Source organism: Hydra viridissima, unplaced genomic scaffold (genome assembly GCF_058129835.1).
Source record: "Hydra viridissima isolate aposymbiotic clone 2 unplaced genomic scaffold, HvirCarnegie_v1 scaffold_16, whole genome shotgun sequence".
NCBI classification, from domain to species: Eukaryota; Metazoa; Cnidaria; class Hydrozoa; order Anthoathecata; family Hydridae; genus Hydra; species Hydra viridissima.
Window position 1 is genome coordinate 8794269 of NW_028324315.1, and position 19910 is coordinate 8814178.

Sequence of the window (19910 nt, forward strand, 5' to 3'; positions counted from 1 at the left end):
ACCACTTAAGCAAAGATGTTAGATCAAAACATATATACGCTGATCCGTTTTATGGATTTTTGTATAAACAGCAAAAAAAGATTTGACTATATTAAAATCATATTTCCCGAACTTAGAAATGTGATTTTCAACAATTGCAAAACGTCTGCAAGTACTTCATCAGATTGGAATATTTAGAAATTTCACAGCACGTTATGTTTAATTAAAATAATGTTAAAATTAAAAATTTATGTCATGAGATTGAAATAAAATATCATGAAAAAACATGTTTTTAAAATTGGAGGCTCTCTTCCATTTCTCATTAACTGCTGAAATTTCTTTTCCATGGGCTCACCTTACACAATAAATCATTAAGGTTGCTCTGCTTCAGTTTATAACAAGAAGCCAATTATGTTTTTAAGACCAAAGAGCAGCACATTTTGATCAGTGTTTTTTTATTTAACATTAAAAGGTCATCTTCAAATATTTCAATGTGATGTCAAACCAACTGTCGACCTCCGCACTTAATAGTCTCACTTGATTAAACTTAATTATTTTGCAAATTTCTCGTTATTTGCGAGTTGAATGAATTCGTTTTAGGATTTTTTTTTTACGACTAACAAAGCTCACATGAGCTCCCTCTTTTAAATGTCTTGCTTTTCAAATGTTCATCTCCCATTTATCCACTTTTCGCTTTTGTTTGCGAGTTCCGTTCTCCTTTTTAGCTACAACATAGTTTGAGAAAAAATATTATTTTTTATCGCGGTTTTGAGGTCTTTAGTTACATCTGAAGTAGGGGGGCCCCTAACTTTCATTAACCGACTCTGGCCGCCATATTTAATAAATTTTGTTACTGAGGCCCCAAGTAATTGGCTCGCGGAGCGGAGCCCTGTTACCAGTCAATTTCTTGAGTTGCATAAATTTCTATAACTTACGATTCATCGTTTAAATGTTGTGCTAGAGACAGAGTGATTCACGTGGAAACAAGACGCTGTCCATTTTAATTTTCTGGAAAGTTAAAATTCAACTTATTACCTTTTTTTTCTTTTGGCATCGCGTCTGTGATTGAATTGTCTTTAAAAACAAGCCATGCTTTGAGACGAAATAAACGATAACCACTCGAGGTGTTCCATCAAAACAATCATAATGTAAACTTATTGCTCTCTGATTCATTTTGAGCTCCTTTACGACTATTTCGGATTTTTTAGTAGGTCTTCTTTAATCAAGTTTAATTTGTCGAAAATTCTGTTATGTCGCGTCGTCGTCACAACGGAATTTGCGACAAGAAACGTTTCAATACCAGTTTAGCCGGAGAAGCCGGAGAACCTTGAAAATGTGAAACCCGCAACTAAAAACGGATCAAAATCATTCAAAGATCATCGATAGGAAAAACCAGCAATCAATCTATTTACTTGAACTTTGCCAGCATTTTCAGACAACTTGCTTTGAACGCTTTTTACAACAAGGGACATTTACTAGAAATGAGAAACGGTACCTAATGGTGAAAATTGGATTTTCAATGCTTTTCAATCTCGGATCGAAATTATAAAAAATATCCAACATAAAAATTAGAGGGAAACTTTTTATAAGAATTTTATTCTTTAATATAAAATGTTGATGCTTTTTTTAAATACAAAAACAGCAGACATCAACTAACAAAATTTTGAAATAAAAAACTGAGACAATAAAACTACAAGTAATAATATGGTAGATTGTTGAGTAATGCTGGAGGTGTTGTTGTGAGGTGTTTTTGGAGGTGCTGTGGGAGGTGCTGTGGAAGGTGTTTCACCTTCCCAGCCGAGGGTGTATTTGTTTTTAATTCTTTCTGACTCTAACCATTTTTGTAACGGAAGGAAGTACTCTTTGATCGCATCAGCAGAAAGCTTCTCAGATCCTGTCAACTGTTTTAAAGCAACTTGCCATGTCTTGCTTTTTCCTAGTGCCAACACATCCCTAAAATAAAACAAAAAAAAAAAAAAAATAGACAATCAAAAAAACAAAGGCCCATCAAAATTAGAGGGAGGTAAAAGCTTTACTCATAAAAGACAAGATTTACTTTCAAAAGACACTTTACGTTAGTTAACAATTGACAAACAGTTTACAGATATTTTATAGTTTATGTAACTTTTATGCTAAAAATAAATTGCAAATATATCTACCCGAAAGCTCTGCCTGCCTCTTTAGAATCGTATATTGAGCACTTGTGGAGAGGTTTTGTATTGTTTGCTGCTATGCAAGCATGTTTATGAAATGTAAACTGAAGAATGTGAGCAAAGAAATATCTATAAAAGAATCAAAACTACTATTTTTTTTTAAAAAACCAATTCTGACAAATTTTGACCAATCATAGACGAGGTAAACAATTATAAAACAACTCTACTTAAACTTGTTAAAGCTAAAAATTAAAAAATAAACAAACATAAAAACACTTGCACAAATTAAAACTATATAGATTAAAAACAAAAGAAGTTACCTGATATACGATGTGTCTGCAGGAATATGATACTTTGCCCCAGGATCAAAAAACTCTTCACCACGAACGCTTAAAGGTGTAACACCTTGGTATTTTAGCCTCAATTCCCACCATTTTTTGTTATATTCTGATGGCTTTATTTCTCCCCCATAAACCCCCCACATCCATTTATCCATGAGATAACCAAAAGGTAAAAAGGCAATTCTTTCCATTGCAGTTTTAAGAAGAAAATTAATATCTGCATCTAAAAAAAGCATCATTTCAAATATTTCAAAGAAGCAAATTTTTATGGCTACTTTAATCCAGATTGTAATATTTGAAGCATTATTTATGAAAGGAACTGCATTAATATTTTTTACAAGAAATCAAAATAGAGATTTAATTTACAGAAAAAAAAAAAAAAAAAAAAAAAGGAAATAATATCAATAGTTCATAAAAAATAATAAACTACTAAAACTATACAAAAGTAAATGCTGCGAATGATTATTAGGGCGGAATACTTGAGTTTAATCATGAAATTGGTGAGCAACTTTTGGAGATAAAAAAGAAAAAGATTGAGCAGGAAGCATAAACTGCAAAAAAAATTACTTTAAAATAATTCATACTTTCTGAGCTTGATACGTTGCTTAGTATTTCAATTTCTTTTAAATGGTCAGGTGTTTGAACTGAGAGAACCAATGTGTCACCTACTGCTTCATGGAAACCAGGATTTGCTCCTGTTCTATATAAAGCAGGTTGATGCCAGTACAATAAGTAGTAGTAAATGTGACCAAGCTCATGATGGATGGTATTGAAATCATCTTGTGTTACTTCAGTGCACATTTTCACTCTGCATATAATTATCTCATTTTAATGTTTATACAGATATAAATTTTTATTTATTAAAAAAAAATTTTATTTATTAAAATAAATAAGCAGTATATACATTGAAACTGTTTTTGTTACAGAAAAAATTATTCATTCATTTGTAAGCCAAACAAACTTTGGTTCCCTTAGCAGTGATTAGGTATCTGGCTTTCTAAAAGTTTACATCACACACCTTTTTATCAATATTCTAATTAAGTGTAAAATTAAATTAAGCAACTTTCTTTCTGTTCATTCACAAAACGTTAAAAACCTTTGGATGCATGTCAAGTGTAGACTTTGACAGCAGTTTGATGCACATAAAGACTTGTTTACATTGCGTCCTCATGAGTTTAACAGACATCAAAGATTAAAAAATTTAATTCTTAAGCAATTTTAACCCAGCTAATTATCAGTACTCTCTTACCACTTACAGAAAACTTTGTTATTACCTCACAAAAGTTCTCACAGGCTGGTGAAAATGTTTACTACCAGGAACACTAAACAACCCTATTTTGCATTTGAACTTCAGAAATAAACTTGTGGTTGGTTTATGCTTTCAGGCTAACACAAGACAGGGTGTATTCATTAAAATCACAAAACAGGGTGTATTCATTAAAATCAGCTACTGATTTAAAAAGTACTTTTTCTATTTAGTAAAGTAAATAATTATCATAAACTTTAACTTAGTCTTGGCTAATTAGTGCATCAGTTACTTAAAAGATCTATCAAAAGATGATTCTTGCTGCTAAAAGAACAAAACTGCTTTGATTGCTTTCTCAGGGCCACAACAAATATGTTTAGTTAGATTTTGATGCAATTATTCATGATGATCAACAGTTGTACAACTATTAAATGATTATTTAAATTTTATTATTTAAATATAAAATAAATAATAATAATAAATATAAAATGTAATTAAATATAAAATAAGTAATAAATAAATAACTTTTAGATTATTATTATATTAGATATAATGTTAGATTATTTAAATATAGAGAATTTTACAGCTTCCAAAATTAATATTTGTCAATAATCAGTTGCAACTCACTCTCAGTGTGATTTAAGTCGAATTTTTTTTTTTAAAGAAATATTCTAAATTTCATTTGATTTTTGTCAACTTTTATTTTATCACGGTTAAAATGGCTATTATTGTGTTGATCAGATCGGATAATATCTGATCAACACAATAATATAACCAAAGATAGACTGATCTTTTCCATCTGGTAGTTTAATGTTATTTAGCAGAGTAATACTAAACTTAGTTAAAAACACAAATTGTTATGGACCTAAATATTATCATTTTGATTCCATTGATTTGCTATCGCAAAAAAATCAAGATGGACCATACGGAGAACAGCAGGCCTAGATAAATCATACAGAGTTTTATAGTGATTTCTCTTAAAATGACTTAACCATATTGAGTAACTAAACTTTTGATTATATTGTACATGAATGCCACATCTTCTGCATCATTACATGGCTCAAATCATTTGGAATTTTCACCTTTACAACCAATCCATAATTTTTGCACCAATGTTAAAGCTGGTGATTAATCTCTAAGCTTTACTTTGACATTAAATTATGCACATCAGAAAGGGTAGGAGGTATGATGGTTACATTAGGACTTGCAATACCACATGATTTTCCTTTATTCTTTTTTTATAAAATTAAATCCACTGGATAATTTAAAGCAAAGTTAAGAAAAGGTTTGAATTAGTAAGTCTATTGACTTAGCTATATTAGAGAAAAATGTACAAAAGTAAGGGTAATATTTTGGGGATGTCTTCATTTTGTCTCTTTAAAGCTATTTCCCTTTCTAATTGGTGTAGTTAATAAAACCAGATGTTTTAATTGTCAGAAAAAATATTGTTTGTAACTAGTTGATCAATTATCTGAATGCAATTATGATGCAGCCATTGCACTGTTGCAGCAAAGTCAAAGATCAAAAAAATAACTTGTGCAGTTTATTATTGCGCTATGGGTTAAATATACATGAATCATCTGTTTTTTAAACAAAGAAAACTTTCGAAACAGCCCAACAGTCTGGTTAACAAATCCAGCAAAAAAAGATATTTTTAGAATCAGTAAAAGTATACAAAATCTACAAAAAAATCTAAAGTCAGTATCATACTCATCCTCAACTAATCCAACTCAACCGATCCTCCAATTCACAATACAACAAATTGGTTTAAGAGAACTAATGAATTGTACCTTAATCATTTTTCTTTTTTTTTTTGATAATATTAACTTCTCATCAATTAATACACACACAAAAAAAAATCCAAATAACATTTCTGAACAACAGAAGTGGTTTGTCTGATGCCACCATGGAGGCTTTTGATGGCACAAGGTTTTGTGATCTTGTTGGTAATTTCCAACTATGGCAACATTACAACAGGTTTATTTTGGCTTATACCAAGACAACAGCTTGGCTTTATTTAAATGCCATTCTCATTTGGAAAGAACCAAAAAACAATTTGTTCAAATCTTTTTTTTTGTATCCAGTCAAAAGCAAATTTCATACAACTGCAGCTCTATAGAGTTGTGATTTGAGTTTTAAAGAGTTACATTTTTTGAAAGCATATTTCAAAACTCTACCCCGAAGTATAAAGAAGCTTTTATGTACATTCCTAGTTTACATCCTATTATGAGTCATAAGTGCAACATCTGGTTTAATCTCTTTTTCAATAAAAATGTTTGTGCAAAAATGTAAGTTTACAAAAAAAAAAAAAAAAAAAAAATTGTATTTCAACATGTTTTTTCTTCAGCACAAAAGAAGGTTATTTTGGAAATTTAGGAAAATCATGCTCATTTTAACAAAAAAAATTTTTCAAGTGCAACCTTTCACCTGGTTTATGCAGTACATATACAAAAAAGTGCTATATATAATCTTCATTTACATCTTACTAATTGCTTCCACAAGTCATAGATCCAGTGCTCTTTTTAGTTGATAATCAGATGATAATATACTATATATACAGAATATGCTATAATTGTAAGAATCTAAGAGATAAAGACTTGCCTAACATCTTTACTTCCATCTTTAATAATTGAAAAGTCCCATGCAGAAGCATGACACGTTACATTGCGGTTATTTGGCTTCACAAACATTGATTTTTCCCAAAAACTATTTGGCAATGATGGCCAACCAAGGGAAGTAAAAAATGTTTCTGCTTTTTTGAACATTTCAAGATAACTATAGTTCTGTTTCTTTAATTCACTGGTAACATCAAGGCTTGGTTCACCTAAAATAAAATGATGCAGATATGATTGTAAATTTTGAAAATGTAACAATTTAGGGAAAAACAATTAGAAAATTTTAATTGCAGACAAAAGCCATAGTAAACTCAGAAGACTTTTAAAACAATTATAACCATGTTACCCTCAAGTTTCTCATGCTTATGTGTTACAATTCACAAAAAAAAACCTTAAATACTGATTCCAGTTCAAAATTATTATTTAGTGAGAGTATAAATTATAAGTTTGCTACATAATAAAGGCTAAGAGATATTTGAATTAGCATTGATGGCTTCAACTTGCAAATCTACTTTACTAAATGTTATTCTTCTATGATTTTTTTTTTCTATTTAAGTATGTTTCCCATATTAATCCTTAACTTTTATTGACCATAATATGGAAAACTTATGTATTTTTTTATCCAAAATATTATGCATACCTTTCACTCCTGTGCTAGATGTCTGAACAAGGAGTTCACATATTTACTAACTTGTTGATGGTGTTTAACATATCCACACATTAAGTTGTTACTTTTGTAAGTCAAGAAACAAATAACGGTTGAAATGTATACGAAATTCATAAACTCACTTTATTCTGGAAGAAGAGGATGACACTTTTGAGTTGAAAAATACTTATAACTAGTGTTTTATGGCCGCGCAAATAACATTTAGTTGGTTACACTAATGTTTTATTCAGAATTGTAAATCTGAGGGATAAAAAATAGTTTACTGGACAAAATGCTAAAAGAATCGGTCAACAGTATTAAAGCCTACTTTTAAATTAAATTGTTAACATAATTCAGGTTTCAACCGATAACTTTTTTCATGTAAAACTTACATCGTCACTAATTATGACCTACTCATTTTATTGCAAACGTTTATCTACATATTTTGTTTTCAACCAAAGTAACAATTTGTTAATAATTGGCTAAGTGTATTTGTTAAAGTTGTCGTTCGAAATGAAAATTTGACAGAGTGTGAAATCAAATATATATGAAGGAAATTGAAACTTGATAATATTATTGTAGGTCGACATTTTCGTATTGTTATTTGACGGTTTAAAAATATGTTGATTCAACTCAACCCGATTGAATCTCATTCAACTCGGATCTAACTTGTAAAATGTCCAAAAAATACGATAAATACTGAAAACCACGACTAAAAATAAATTGTAGTTTGAAAAACATTTTATTTGATTGGTCAATAGCAGATTGACGTATTGAATTAAATATTATAGACGATGTGCAATACAACAACAGATCAGCAATCACACGTTTTTCAAACGTATTGAATTTCATCGCGTGTCTCCGCTTTTGTTACGTGAAGTTAATAAATTTGGTGTATGAGATATTTCTAGATATTTCCCATTTTTGACTTTTAATCGATAGAATCAAAAACTAATTGTAATGATTAATCAGTCATTACATCACTTGAATATTTTTTAATTCTATGATAAAAGAACTTTTTTAAAAATATTCGCAACACAGTCTCATACATGTTCAATTAAAACCTAATTAGCAACTAACATTAACATAAAAAGTAAATAAAGTTGGTAATACAGCTATGGTGTTGACCTAAGTTGTCAAATGTTTTCAAACTCAACGGGCTTTCCAAATCAGTTATCTTTTTTTAACTTATTCATTATACGACCAGAAAACTTATCATTTAAAGCAAATAAAATCGAGTTCAATTTCGATACATCCATTTGTTAAATGAGTTTACAGAAAGTATTAATCTTAAGTATAATCAAGTGGAGTGACTTTAACAATCTGGGTGACTTAGAAGTTTTACACATCTATGAAAACATTCACAAGTATGCATAGATAGTTCAAAACTGAACGGAAGTAAATGAAAAATTTACGGAAATATATTACTTTTCTACAGCACTATTTAAACATATTTACCTGGATAAGGTATGACTAAATCAAATACGTTTGCCCAAGACTGTGCCCACATATCACCCAACAGATGGGCTGGAATCGGCTCTCCATCTTTGACTAACTTTGGATACCGAGCAGCCAGCTTATACCTCACATATGCATGCACCTCTTGGTAAAACGGTTTGAGCTCTTCCCAAAAATTTTCCACAACTTCTTCCAAGCTATCGATTTCATAAACCTTTCTTTTATAATCTCCCGCATCTTTGTATCCGTTCTCCCTAGCTCCGATATTGTTAAGTCTTACAAATTCCGTGTATAAATTGCGAAGCGGTGGTCCAACGCTTTTACGCCATTCTTCCCAGACGTAGAGCAGCTCTTCTGAGTCTCGCGATTCTGCAATTATTTTTTTAAGATGCTCATCAAGGCTAAGCCTATCGTTTTTGGAAATTATCGTTTTAATAATAGATTGGTTGTTAGGAATAGTAGCGGTACTGTAAATATTCTCCATCTCTCCTGCAATTACAGTGATGTTCTCCATTATTTCAGTATTATTTGGCTCCATATTGGTAAGGAGCATTTCAAACTGTCTTTTTGTGTCAGCGTCAGCGTTCTTAAGGTCGATTTTTGAAGCATTTTGACGGATTTCTTTCATAATTTTACTGTATTCAATAGAGGCAGCTTCAGCTTGCTTTGTGTTATAATCAGTGATGTTGGTGGCTTTTATAAAAGATGCTTCGGCATAGTTATATTCAATTATTTTTGACTTCTCATTGTATTCTTTAAGAAAATCGGTTGCATTCTGCTGTGCATTGCATCCAAAAAGTAGCGCAAAAAAAACTGCTAGCATCATGTTGCGTCCTAAAAATTGTTTTTTAGGACACCCTGCAATGCGTTTCAAACAGTTATAACGAAGTTAACAACAGCAAGCAATTTAGCTGCTGGACTATTTTGCAATGCATTAAATTGGGTCAAGTTACACTTTGTGTCAAAACGTTCTCTCCCGTTATTAAAACCTGCAAATCAAAGCAAAACGTATATGAAACTCTTGTTTATCATCTTTATGAAATTGTAGGAGAGAGAGAAGTCCTCTTAAGCCTTAAATCAAACATTAACTGTTGAATGGAAATCCAGTCAAGATTGTTACATTGTTACATATGGTAATATTTTCATAAGATTTTGATGAACCAATTGTTAGAATTCTGCTTTAGATAATGAGTTATTAAAAAAACAATGCCATGAACAAAGAAATAAATTTTTACAAATAGAGAAAACAAAAAGACCGGAGCTTTTAAGAAAACATATTTAAGTTATGTGACCAAATAAAATATAAATTTAATAACAAACGCTAACAACTTCATGCTTTCAAAATGAAAACGGTGCGCCAGAGAGTTCATTTTGTGATAAAACGAGCCAATATATTTGAAGAAAGGTCGGGGAATGTGTGAACTTTTTAAACGTCAAAACATGGTGGAGATCATGTAACGATTTAGGGTGGCCTTGGAGGAGGAAACTTTCAATGAACCAAAATCCACCCAAATTTTAAAGTTTAAGCAAATAATGCATTTTCAGCTGGAGTGGCACACGAGCGCACCGAACCGATTTCTGGGATTGGGAAGAAGAATTGCCAACTTAAAACTACATGTAATATAAATTTGAAGTATCTAGTTAAAAGTCTTAGGGGGGGGGGGGGGGGTTGTAAATTGCGTTTATTTAAAAAATAAAAAATTGGTGAAGAACTTCTCTGCATGAAAAAATACCGGAGACCAGCTTTTGACCATGAAACAACTCAAATTTTACTAATTAATCGTTTGTGTTTTTAATATTTACTATCTAATAAGTTTATTTTTATTAATAATTGATTTAGCCTAATTTTCTTAATAACAAAATTTTAATTGTTATCAAAGTTTAACTTGTCCCCAAAATTTCATCAAAAGGAGAAAAGTAATCTGTTCTTTTTTCCCATAAAAATCATTTTTTTAAATATTTTTTCTCAACTTTAAAAATTTATATTATACAAAAAATTCTCAATAAAATGAAATTTAAAAAATTCAAATATTTCTTTAAATAATTGTGTTTGAAGCTAAATGATTTACTCTTATTCCAGTTTGTTCTTTTTGTATGTAACGTGCCTACATCGATGTTGTAAAGGTCTATCAACATACAATTCAGACCAACCCTTTACAATTCTATAGACTACATCACTAATTCTTTTTATTCATAAACTTAGTTACTAATATCTTTTTTTTGTTTTTTTATCATATTTAGATAAAGTCAGCAATATATATATGTAAATATGTTTAATATATATAAATATGTTTAATATATATAAATATGTTTAATATACATAAATAGTGTTTAATATATATAAATATGTTTAATATATATAAATATGTTTAATATATATAAATATGTTTAATATATATAAATATGTTTAATATATATAAATATGTTCAATATATATAAATATGTTTAATATATATAAATATGTTTAATATATATAAATATGTTTAATATATATAAATATGTTTAATATATATAAATATGTTTAATATATATAAATATGTTTAATATATATATATATATATATAAATATATATAAATAGTGTTTATTTTTATTTGTAAAAAATTACAAAAGTTTTGCGATTTTAACCAGTTTATCAAAAGTTTTATGATTTTTAGTTTGTTTGTCTGGTTTGTCTGGTTTGTCTGGTTTGTCTGGTTTGCCTGGTTTGCCTGGTTTGTCTGGTTTTTTATCTTTTGTACAAATGTGCAGGTTGTCTGAAGATACGCCATTCGAATGACATTTATTATCATTTTTCTACTGTTATTTTTCTACTGTGGGACAGTTTTTTGTGTACTAAGCATTTTTTGATGCTCATCAATAGGCAAAGTCACTGACCCCAGTCCGAGAAGACACAATGGAGCCCTACTAAATCATTATGAATTCTCTCAAAGGGAGATTGCCAAGAAAGTTGGTCTCACTCAGAAAGCAGCTCATAACGTCCAAGAGAAAGCTTGATTTGAGACTGACAGTGCTTCAAAAGCGCTGGACCTCCAGTCAGAAACTTGGTTACATTTTCCGATACCAAACAAATTTCGATGGTGGAGCGCAGGAAAAACACCGCTGAACAATAAGCAAAAAGTTAAGCAGATTAAAAAAAAAAAATTGGAGCAGCATGATATTAAGGTTTCTAGCGGTTGAGTCAGGCGCAATCTAATTGATTTATAATTTCTTGCTCGCTGACCAAAACGAAAGAATTTCTTGCTCGCTGACCAAAACGAAAGAATTTCTTGCTCGCTGACCAAAACGAAAGAAAAAATTACAATAAAAACCGTATGAGGTAAAAATATCAAAAAAGTGTGATAATCCGATAAAAGGATATAAAACAGACTTAAGTCACTCAATTTACCTAATGACCTTAATTGCTCTAATTAGCAGCAACCCTATACTGGTGATCCATGAACCTCTGGAGACGTTTAGGTCTTTACTTATTGATCAATAAAGACTTCTTCCTCAATCAGTGAGCGGCGAGTCTTGACTGGACAAGATGACGCCTGACACAATGGTTGTAGCACTGATACTATGCTGCTCCACTGAACCCAAAAACTGCTGGCTAGTTATTTTCCTGTTTATCTTGTACTCTAACAACAAAATCCGCTTGGTGAGAGGCAACAAAGTTTCGACCAGAGGTCCAGCATTTCACAGAGATAATCATACTTCCTTAGCAAGTCTGCTCTTGTTGGTCAAGTCTTCTCTTGTTGGTCAAGTCTTCTCGTATGAACTTAGCAAGTCTTCTCGTATGAACTTTTTTTTGACTAAACCAACTTTTCTGGCAATAAAAATATCTTTTGAGAAAATGGATCAAATTTCAGTTTGGCTTCAGCTTTACCTCTTTTTTCGAACTTATGACAGTAACTTTTCTAATTGCTTAATATAACAAAAAAAAATCGAAAACCTGAGTTTGCATATTTATATTCTTAAAGCAGCCATGAGATGGCAAATGATTACAATTAAAAGCAAAAGTCTGTTAAAAATATTACTTCCATGTTGTCATGTCAACATGACAACATGAATATTTGGTCAAACCATTACTGTTATCATCAATAACCGGAGCCAATTCAGTCACTCGCTTTGTATTTTTTGTATCAGTAATCTTTTCATTAATTACAAGACAAACGGCCGATTCATTTAATGATTGATTCAAAATGGATTCAATCGACGACTGATTCACAATGGTTTTGTTTGACACTGATTATTTAGTGGGTTAACAATCTGATAACTAAACATAATAATTACGTATGGAGTAGTTAAACGTAACCTAAACGATTTAACGATTCGTTAAACGATTTTTCGCATTGTAATTTAAATCCTTCATTACAAAGTTGGTAGTTTTTTTAAATTTGTGATTTAAACCGTCTCCATAACGACAATATATTTAATTTAGAATTATCTTGAGTTTTGAGAACCCGTCAACTCTATTGTTACCAATGTTGGTAAAAAAAGCCTTTGCGAGCCAAAGATATTCAACCTCTTGTTTAATCTATCCAGTCTGGTAGGCGCTCCAACTTTTGCCGTTGATGAACGAATAGATCTCGTAGTTTTGTGTTGTAGCACTAGATTTAGTTGTTAAATGCGGAAACACTGTACCATCAGCAATAGATGGTGGTACAGCACTCTCATATTTAATGAACATGCATTTTTGGTTTTAGTTGTTTTTTTCTTGTTTTTAAATAAGAACGATGATGTAGATACGACGAGTCATTTCCTTATGGCACGTCGTTTTTTAAATAAAAATATGTGACTCATAATGAGTTAAAATTGCAATCGGTGTAAGCTTGCATTTTAAATAAGGCACGTTTTTTTATGACACAAATTTCACCACAACAACAAAAAATCTCAATAAAATTTGAGTAAATTAATTTAATAATTTTTGGAAATTATTACTAAAGATAGATTAAGTAAAACATAAAAATTAAAACAACTACTCGTTGTCCCAAACAACTACTCGTTGTTCCAATTTTAAAATGTGGTAGATACAAGGCTAAAAATTGGCTCTCAATAAGACGTAGCAATTAAAAGGTCCGTTTGCCCTAACTCTAAACTATTTTTAAAGCCAAAAAGTAAATGAACTTATTTTCTGATTAAAAAATTTACTTACTTCATGAAAAGTAAACAATAAAAGCTATCCATCAATTGCGACCAAGTATGGCCGCAGCTTTATGAATTAATGGCCTGGAGCTCTATTCAAGAATATTTGAATTGTGTGTAAATCAAGGTGTTCATCAACCAAAGAGTATATTTATTAGAATTATTTATAATATTTCTGAAAATCTATTAAGAATAAAAATACAATACCTCAAAGAATGCCTGCCCTTTTTTTTTTATGTATATCAAAAAATAGATATCATCCAAACATGCATTTAGATATTCAAGCATGCTTTTGTTCCTTCTATGACAATATAAAAAAACTTCCGCTGATCTCCTGTATGGAGGACACATGCTAAAAAAGAATAATGCAACTTTGATTTACTTTTGTTTTTTCAAAAATTTCAAAATTTATATTACAAATTACCTTTCCCATGGACTTATTTGCTTTCGCGTTGAAAAGTAAAATATAAAAATGCAATGCGCGTTCTAATTGGTTCAGCTGATCAGATTTTATGCTTTCAGATTTAATGCTTGCGTTGCATGCTGGTTCATTGATACTCTTTGCTGCATTACATTTCAACCAATTGGCAGCTATCATAAAATCAGCAGCTCTCATTTCAAAAGTAACATTCAAAATAAATCATCTGTAATGTTTGAAACAAATATTTTAATGTCACTGGTTGTTTGAATACCTATTTGCTTTTAAAGCTTCTACTAAGTCTAATGATACAATAGAGATTTCAGCTTTGCATACCTTTTTCAGCGCTGATATCATCAATATTGCGGGAGCAGATGTCGGGTTAACGATGAAATTGAGCGTGCAGCGAAGAAGTGCGTGCAATGATAGGTAATACACTATCGGTGGGATTTGATGGTGCGACATTGGGACACCAATTGTGTTGATATCGAGCGAGGCGATTTAGGAGAGCAGGTGAAGCGAGCTCAGAAAAGCAGCAACGCGAGTGGCGAGTGTAAGAGCGTTGAGTGGCGAGTGTAAGAGCGTTGACATTGAGCAAGTTGTCATGTACTTTCATGATTGTTTTTAGAGTTTCATCATCCATTGTAAAAAAATACGTTGCAAGAGATTTGATATTAGTTTTGTTCCTGTGGTTAAGGTTTTGTTTATAATATCTAAAGCAAGTTACCCTATTACCCCCTTCCAAACTTCCTTTCTCTTTTATACAGAAGACCACTTAAAGGTATACATTATAGTGTCGGGCTAGCACCCATAGCAAATGAACTTGTTGCTACCCTGATATTAAAAAGGAAGTCAAACACGACATACGTTCGTCTAAATCCTTAAACACGACATGCGTTCGTCTAAATCTTTAAAAACGCTATGAAATTGTTTAAAATAAGTAAATATCTCAAAATAAAAATCAGAAAAGAACCATTTTTTGTATACCACACCACTTTTATGATTTTATGATAATGAAGTTATTTTCTTTTATACTTTGATGCTGTAGACGAATCTTTTAAATCTTTTTTAAATCTTTTAAATCTTTTATTTGGTATCTTTTACAGTAAAATTACTTAGATTTATTTTTCTTGGCGAAATTAATCAATTATATTTGGTATACGTCGGTGGGGCATTTGCAAAGAGTTACAACTTAAAACTATTATCAATAGAGTTTTAATGCTCTTCAAGTTCAGGCATTTTTATCAACTTATATTTTCTTAATCTATTTTAAGTTAAACTCAACATGACAGCGAGTAAATTGGAAATCGCTTGTTTTGTTTGAAGACAAACTGAGATCCTGAGACGACTAAGTTAAATAGTCCAAATTTTTGCCATGTCAATATTTGGGGTTTAATCTCGAAAATCATTTAAACTAAAATACAACAGGAATACAACAGGAATACAACAGGAATACAACAGACCTGTTATCTGCAAACAATACGCAAGCGATGAGTAGCGAAAAACATTTTAGTTCTGATATACGTCGGACTAATGGTGGCTTCACCACTATTAACGGGCTAACACCAGTTTCATTGCAGACTAAAAGATTTATAATCTATTGTTTTACTTTAAAATCTATTGTTTTATTGCTGTCGTCCATTAAAATATGATTCAGCAAGCCATTAGCAGGCTCTTTCATTAACAGGCTTTAACAAGCTTTTCCATTAAAATTCTTTTCTTTCAAGAGCTTGTCTTTTTCTGGTATGATATATTAATTCTTAACAATATAAATGTTTCTATGATGTGTGCACAGATTCGGATCTATGAGTTGTGGCAAGGACCGAGTTCTCTGGACCTAAAGCACTAAGGAAAAGGCGCCTTAAGATGTATCATGGCTGCCATTTCTAAGGCAACTTTTCTATTATCAACTTTCATTAGACAACTTTTATGAGTAAAAATTCTCCTCTTAACGAAAGCCATCACTTCATTTCATTTCAGTTAATGTAATGGCGCCTTTTCAAGAACTTTGCAACGTTCAGCGCTGTATGTGATTGAAAAAAACTTTTAAACATCTTTGAATATTTTTAAGGTGATAAAGATTCAGATAAAATATCTGCGGGAAAAAGAGAAACCTTATATTTTCTTATTTAAAACGTGAATCCAGACAAAAATACGCAAAAGTTTCATCTGATTTTAATAAAAATTTTATCTGAATTTAACAAAAAAATTTTCTGATTCTGAAATTTTTTCTGATTGACTGTTAACAAAAGCCGCCGACGAAGGCGGAGTTATTTGTTACATGAGCGATCGACGCTCATGTAGCAAACAACTCCGCCTTTGTTGGCGACTTTTGTTAACAGCTCAATTCCGCCAAAGGTTTTTTTTGATAAAAGTACTACATTAGCATAACCATACCATACCAATAAAGTACCACACTCTTGATGAAAGTACCATAGCTTACCACTGTAAAATTTAAGTAAAACTAGATCATAATCGTTTTTAATCTGCCCAACTCATCATAAGATGAACTCATCATTAGATAAACAAGCGTGAACTGAATGTTTAATTTTGTATAAAATTTTGATTGGATCATACTCCGCAATATAGCGCAGAAAGACTTTTGATTGGTTAATCATACTCCCCAATATAGCGCGGAAAGACTTGCTTTTGCTAAAAATCTTGGGGACGTTAGTTAAGAAAACCCTCGTTTAGTTTAATCATTTTAGAGTCAACGAACTCCCTAATATAGTGAAATACTTTGAAAATCGTAATCTAGAAGTTTATTAATAACTCTGGAATCAATAAATATCGGATTCTGGGGAAGTAAATCATATTTCGTTTTCAACCCATTAGGAATCGCGATTGAAGTTCAAAAAAACTGGTGAACCCCCAGTTTTTTTGAACTTCAATCGCGTTAAAAAGTGCAATTTGAAGGTATATGCTTAAGATATTTGGTAACTATAAACAATATTTTTTAACATTGCATTTTGATTTTAGATTGCCATTCCAAAGATTTTTCACATTTTTCACACTACATTAGCACTACAGAGCTAATTTGTTATCACTCAAAACGCAGCATTCAAAAACTCATGCTCAAACAAGTTATGTTAACTTTTAAAAACCATAAATTGCATGATTTGTCGGCTTACAGCCTAAATTAAACGTTTAAAAAATAAAACTTGCGTACAAAATAAACGAATAACAGTTCATTGCATATATTTTTATCATGAAAAGAAGAGTTAGGAATTAATTATCATAATTTACTTGAGGCTCCCGGACTTGAGTTTTGTAGATTAGGGGGGTCGAGACCATGAAAATAATGATAAACCTGAAATCATAAATCTCATAAAAATTCGATCAATATTTAAATGTAAATTCAAATCTAAATTGCTGAACATTCAAGGACCTTCTCAAGACTTCTGGAACATGAGCGAACTTGGTTGGATAAAGAAATAATAGTTAACAAAAAAGACATTGCAGCAGGTCCAGGTAGAAAGAAAAAGGAGGGGGAATATCTATGTGAGAGAAGAAAAAGATCTTAGTAATAAATCAATGGTATTCAAACCAATTCAAAAAGTAGTTTACTCACTTAAATATTAAAGATTATGTTTTTTAACGTTACCAAGTTGGCTGAGCATCCTGTTGAAGTATTGGTATTAGTGTCAATAAGAAAAGCCTCTGGAGATCCTACCAAGAAAGATTTTGTTTTTACCATAAAAAAATGCTTCAAATCCTGGAAAAGTTAAAAGCATGGAGGTTATTTTTTCAATTAAAATGAATGTTGAAGATGGCTTGAGCTTAAAGATTATGTTTGATCTTTCCGATGAACAGTACCAAATTATCAGAAATTCATCCATAATACAGAATGCAGATATTTATCCTTCAGTTCATGAAATTAAGAATGAAAGACAGAAATTTTATCCTCAAGGTTCTAACAGAAATATCTGCTTCAACTCCTCTACAGAGTATATTTAACCATACTTTGACAAGGATACTAACTTTACTGAATGACAAAACTCTATGAGAATATTTGATGAGAGTGGGGGAAAGTTTGAAAGCGTACATCACTTTATAGGGGGTTTGATGGTGTCTCCAAAGGGTGTATAAACAAAAATATACTGATACAAATAATGGTGAGGCCCAAGTTAACAAGCTAATTCTTTTTAAGACAGCTATTGTTCCTCTTAAATTAATTATCATGAAGTAAACAGTATGGTTGAACAAGTAGTCCTTTAGTACACATTATTGTAGACCCTACATCTCTAGTATCAAAAGGAAACGAAAAAGTTGATCAGAAATGAAGATGAACATCTTAAAGCTGAAATAAATTGTCTGGTCGAGTTTGAGGTAAAGTTAGAAGTAGCAGAAGACAAACCCTGAAAATGTTCGTTTCATTAACCGCATTAGTTTCAAAACCTACCAATCTGAAAATGGAAAACACTTAGCCCTAATGTTTCGTCTTCTTTAATGACCTAATAAATTGTTTTTGCTAATAATAGTTTTTTCTTTTTTTGTTTTGGTCATAAAAAAGAAAGATAAGAAAATACGGTATTTTAATTTTTAAATCAAAATCTTTTTATTTTAATTAGTATATGAGCGCGTTTTGGTTTGAGGAACCCAAATTTTTTTATTTATATCAATTTTTGAGCGAGTAAAAGACTCTATCAAGCATACGCGTGTGTGGTACATGAGTTAGATACACGTATAATTAATTTAAAAAATACGTGATATATGTTGTATACGTGATATTGTATGGTATTTGGGATCAAGTAACCCTAATTTTTTATTTAAATCATTATTTGCGCGCTTAAACAACACTAAAACGCGTACGCGTACATTAATGCGTCTGAGGTACGCGTAAAGTTTTTTTCTAATAACAAATTTAAATTTTCTGACCCAAGAATACTAATATTGATTTATTACATATTTATGGTTGTATAATTTTTTGCCGTTTTTTTACCTTTCTGACTCACAGTGAATTGTGATAGCTAACTAAAATCTGGACTTGCCTCAATAAAGAAGGGCACGTGGACCATACGTACCTAACAAAAAAAACTAAAGTTAATGAACTTGATATGCCGGTTCCATTGTTGTTGTTTTTTTCTTTTTTTTTTCCATTTATTTGAATTAATATATTTCATTTATTTTTCATTCATCAATATAGAAAAATATTTTTATCACAGCTTGCTGCAATTTTTTTATGGTGACCCATATCATTTTGTCTGAGCGTCTGATCATTAAATTATGACTAGCAATCATTTACTGAATATTTTCTGTTCTTTTGAAGAGGTCACAAAGTAAAAATAACTTTTAAAGTTTCTAAGATAACTTTTTTTGCGACGTTTTCTTGTTTTATCATGACATGAATCCACACAATATCTACTTGCCAATTTAAAAAGGCTATTTAAAAAGTCCCCTGCAAGTAATTCCAAAAAAAGTATGTGCCCTTGAACAAACTCTAAATCAAATTTTAATAGATCAATTAGTCTAGCTAGGTTCAAATCAGACTTGTCATTAACTTAAGTAGCTATTTCCGTAAAAAATCCAGTGTGTAAATTTTAAATAATTAAGTGAATTTTTAGAGTTTAAAATATTATAGATTTAATGGTTAAAAGTTTAAAACTGCATAAGTATAGCAAGTACCTATAGCCTACTATCCTAAATGCTTGTCTTAAGATATTTAGGGTAACAATTATGAGCAGATGAGTTTATTTTTTCTGTTATTGATATACATAAATGTTTTATATTGTTTATATATTAAAATAATGTTTTTGTGATGGTGTTGAGGTAAAAATAAATATGTAATAACATTGGTTAGTTTAACTTGCATATATTATCTTTCTCATTATTTAAGATCTTGTTTTTAAAAATATGATAAGTTAAAATGTTGTAATGTTGTAATTTTTAATTAAATTAGATGGCTAGAATGGAGGCAATGGCTTTGCAG

General features: G+C 30.7%; 1 protein-coding gene across 2 annotated transcripts; it reads right to left on the reverse strand.

The window, feature by feature from the left end:
• Positions 1–1559: 1559 nt before the first annotated feature.
• On the reverse strand, positions 1560–9366 carry LOC149877954 (angiotensin-converting enzyme-like). Of its 2 annotated transcripts, none has more exons than XM_090073841.1 (6): positions 8439–9366; positions 6321–6543; positions 3058–3281; positions 2453–2696; positions 2139–2261; positions 1560–1932 (listed from the first exon to the last, which is right to left on the reverse strand). In XM_090073841.1, the coding sequence occupies exons 1-6, from the start codon at positions 9262–9264 to the stop codon at positions 1632–1634; spliced, it is 1941 nt and encodes a 646-aa protein (XP_089929967.1). In that variant the 5' UTR covers positions 9265–9366; the 3' UTR covers positions 1560–1631. The 2 variants fall into 2 exon arrangements, with proteins under 2 accessions (XP_089929967.1, XP_089929968.1); XM_090073842.1 differs by lacking the exon at positions 8439–9366 and adding an exon at positions 6975–7641.
• Positions 9367–19910: the final 10544 nt, after the last annotated feature.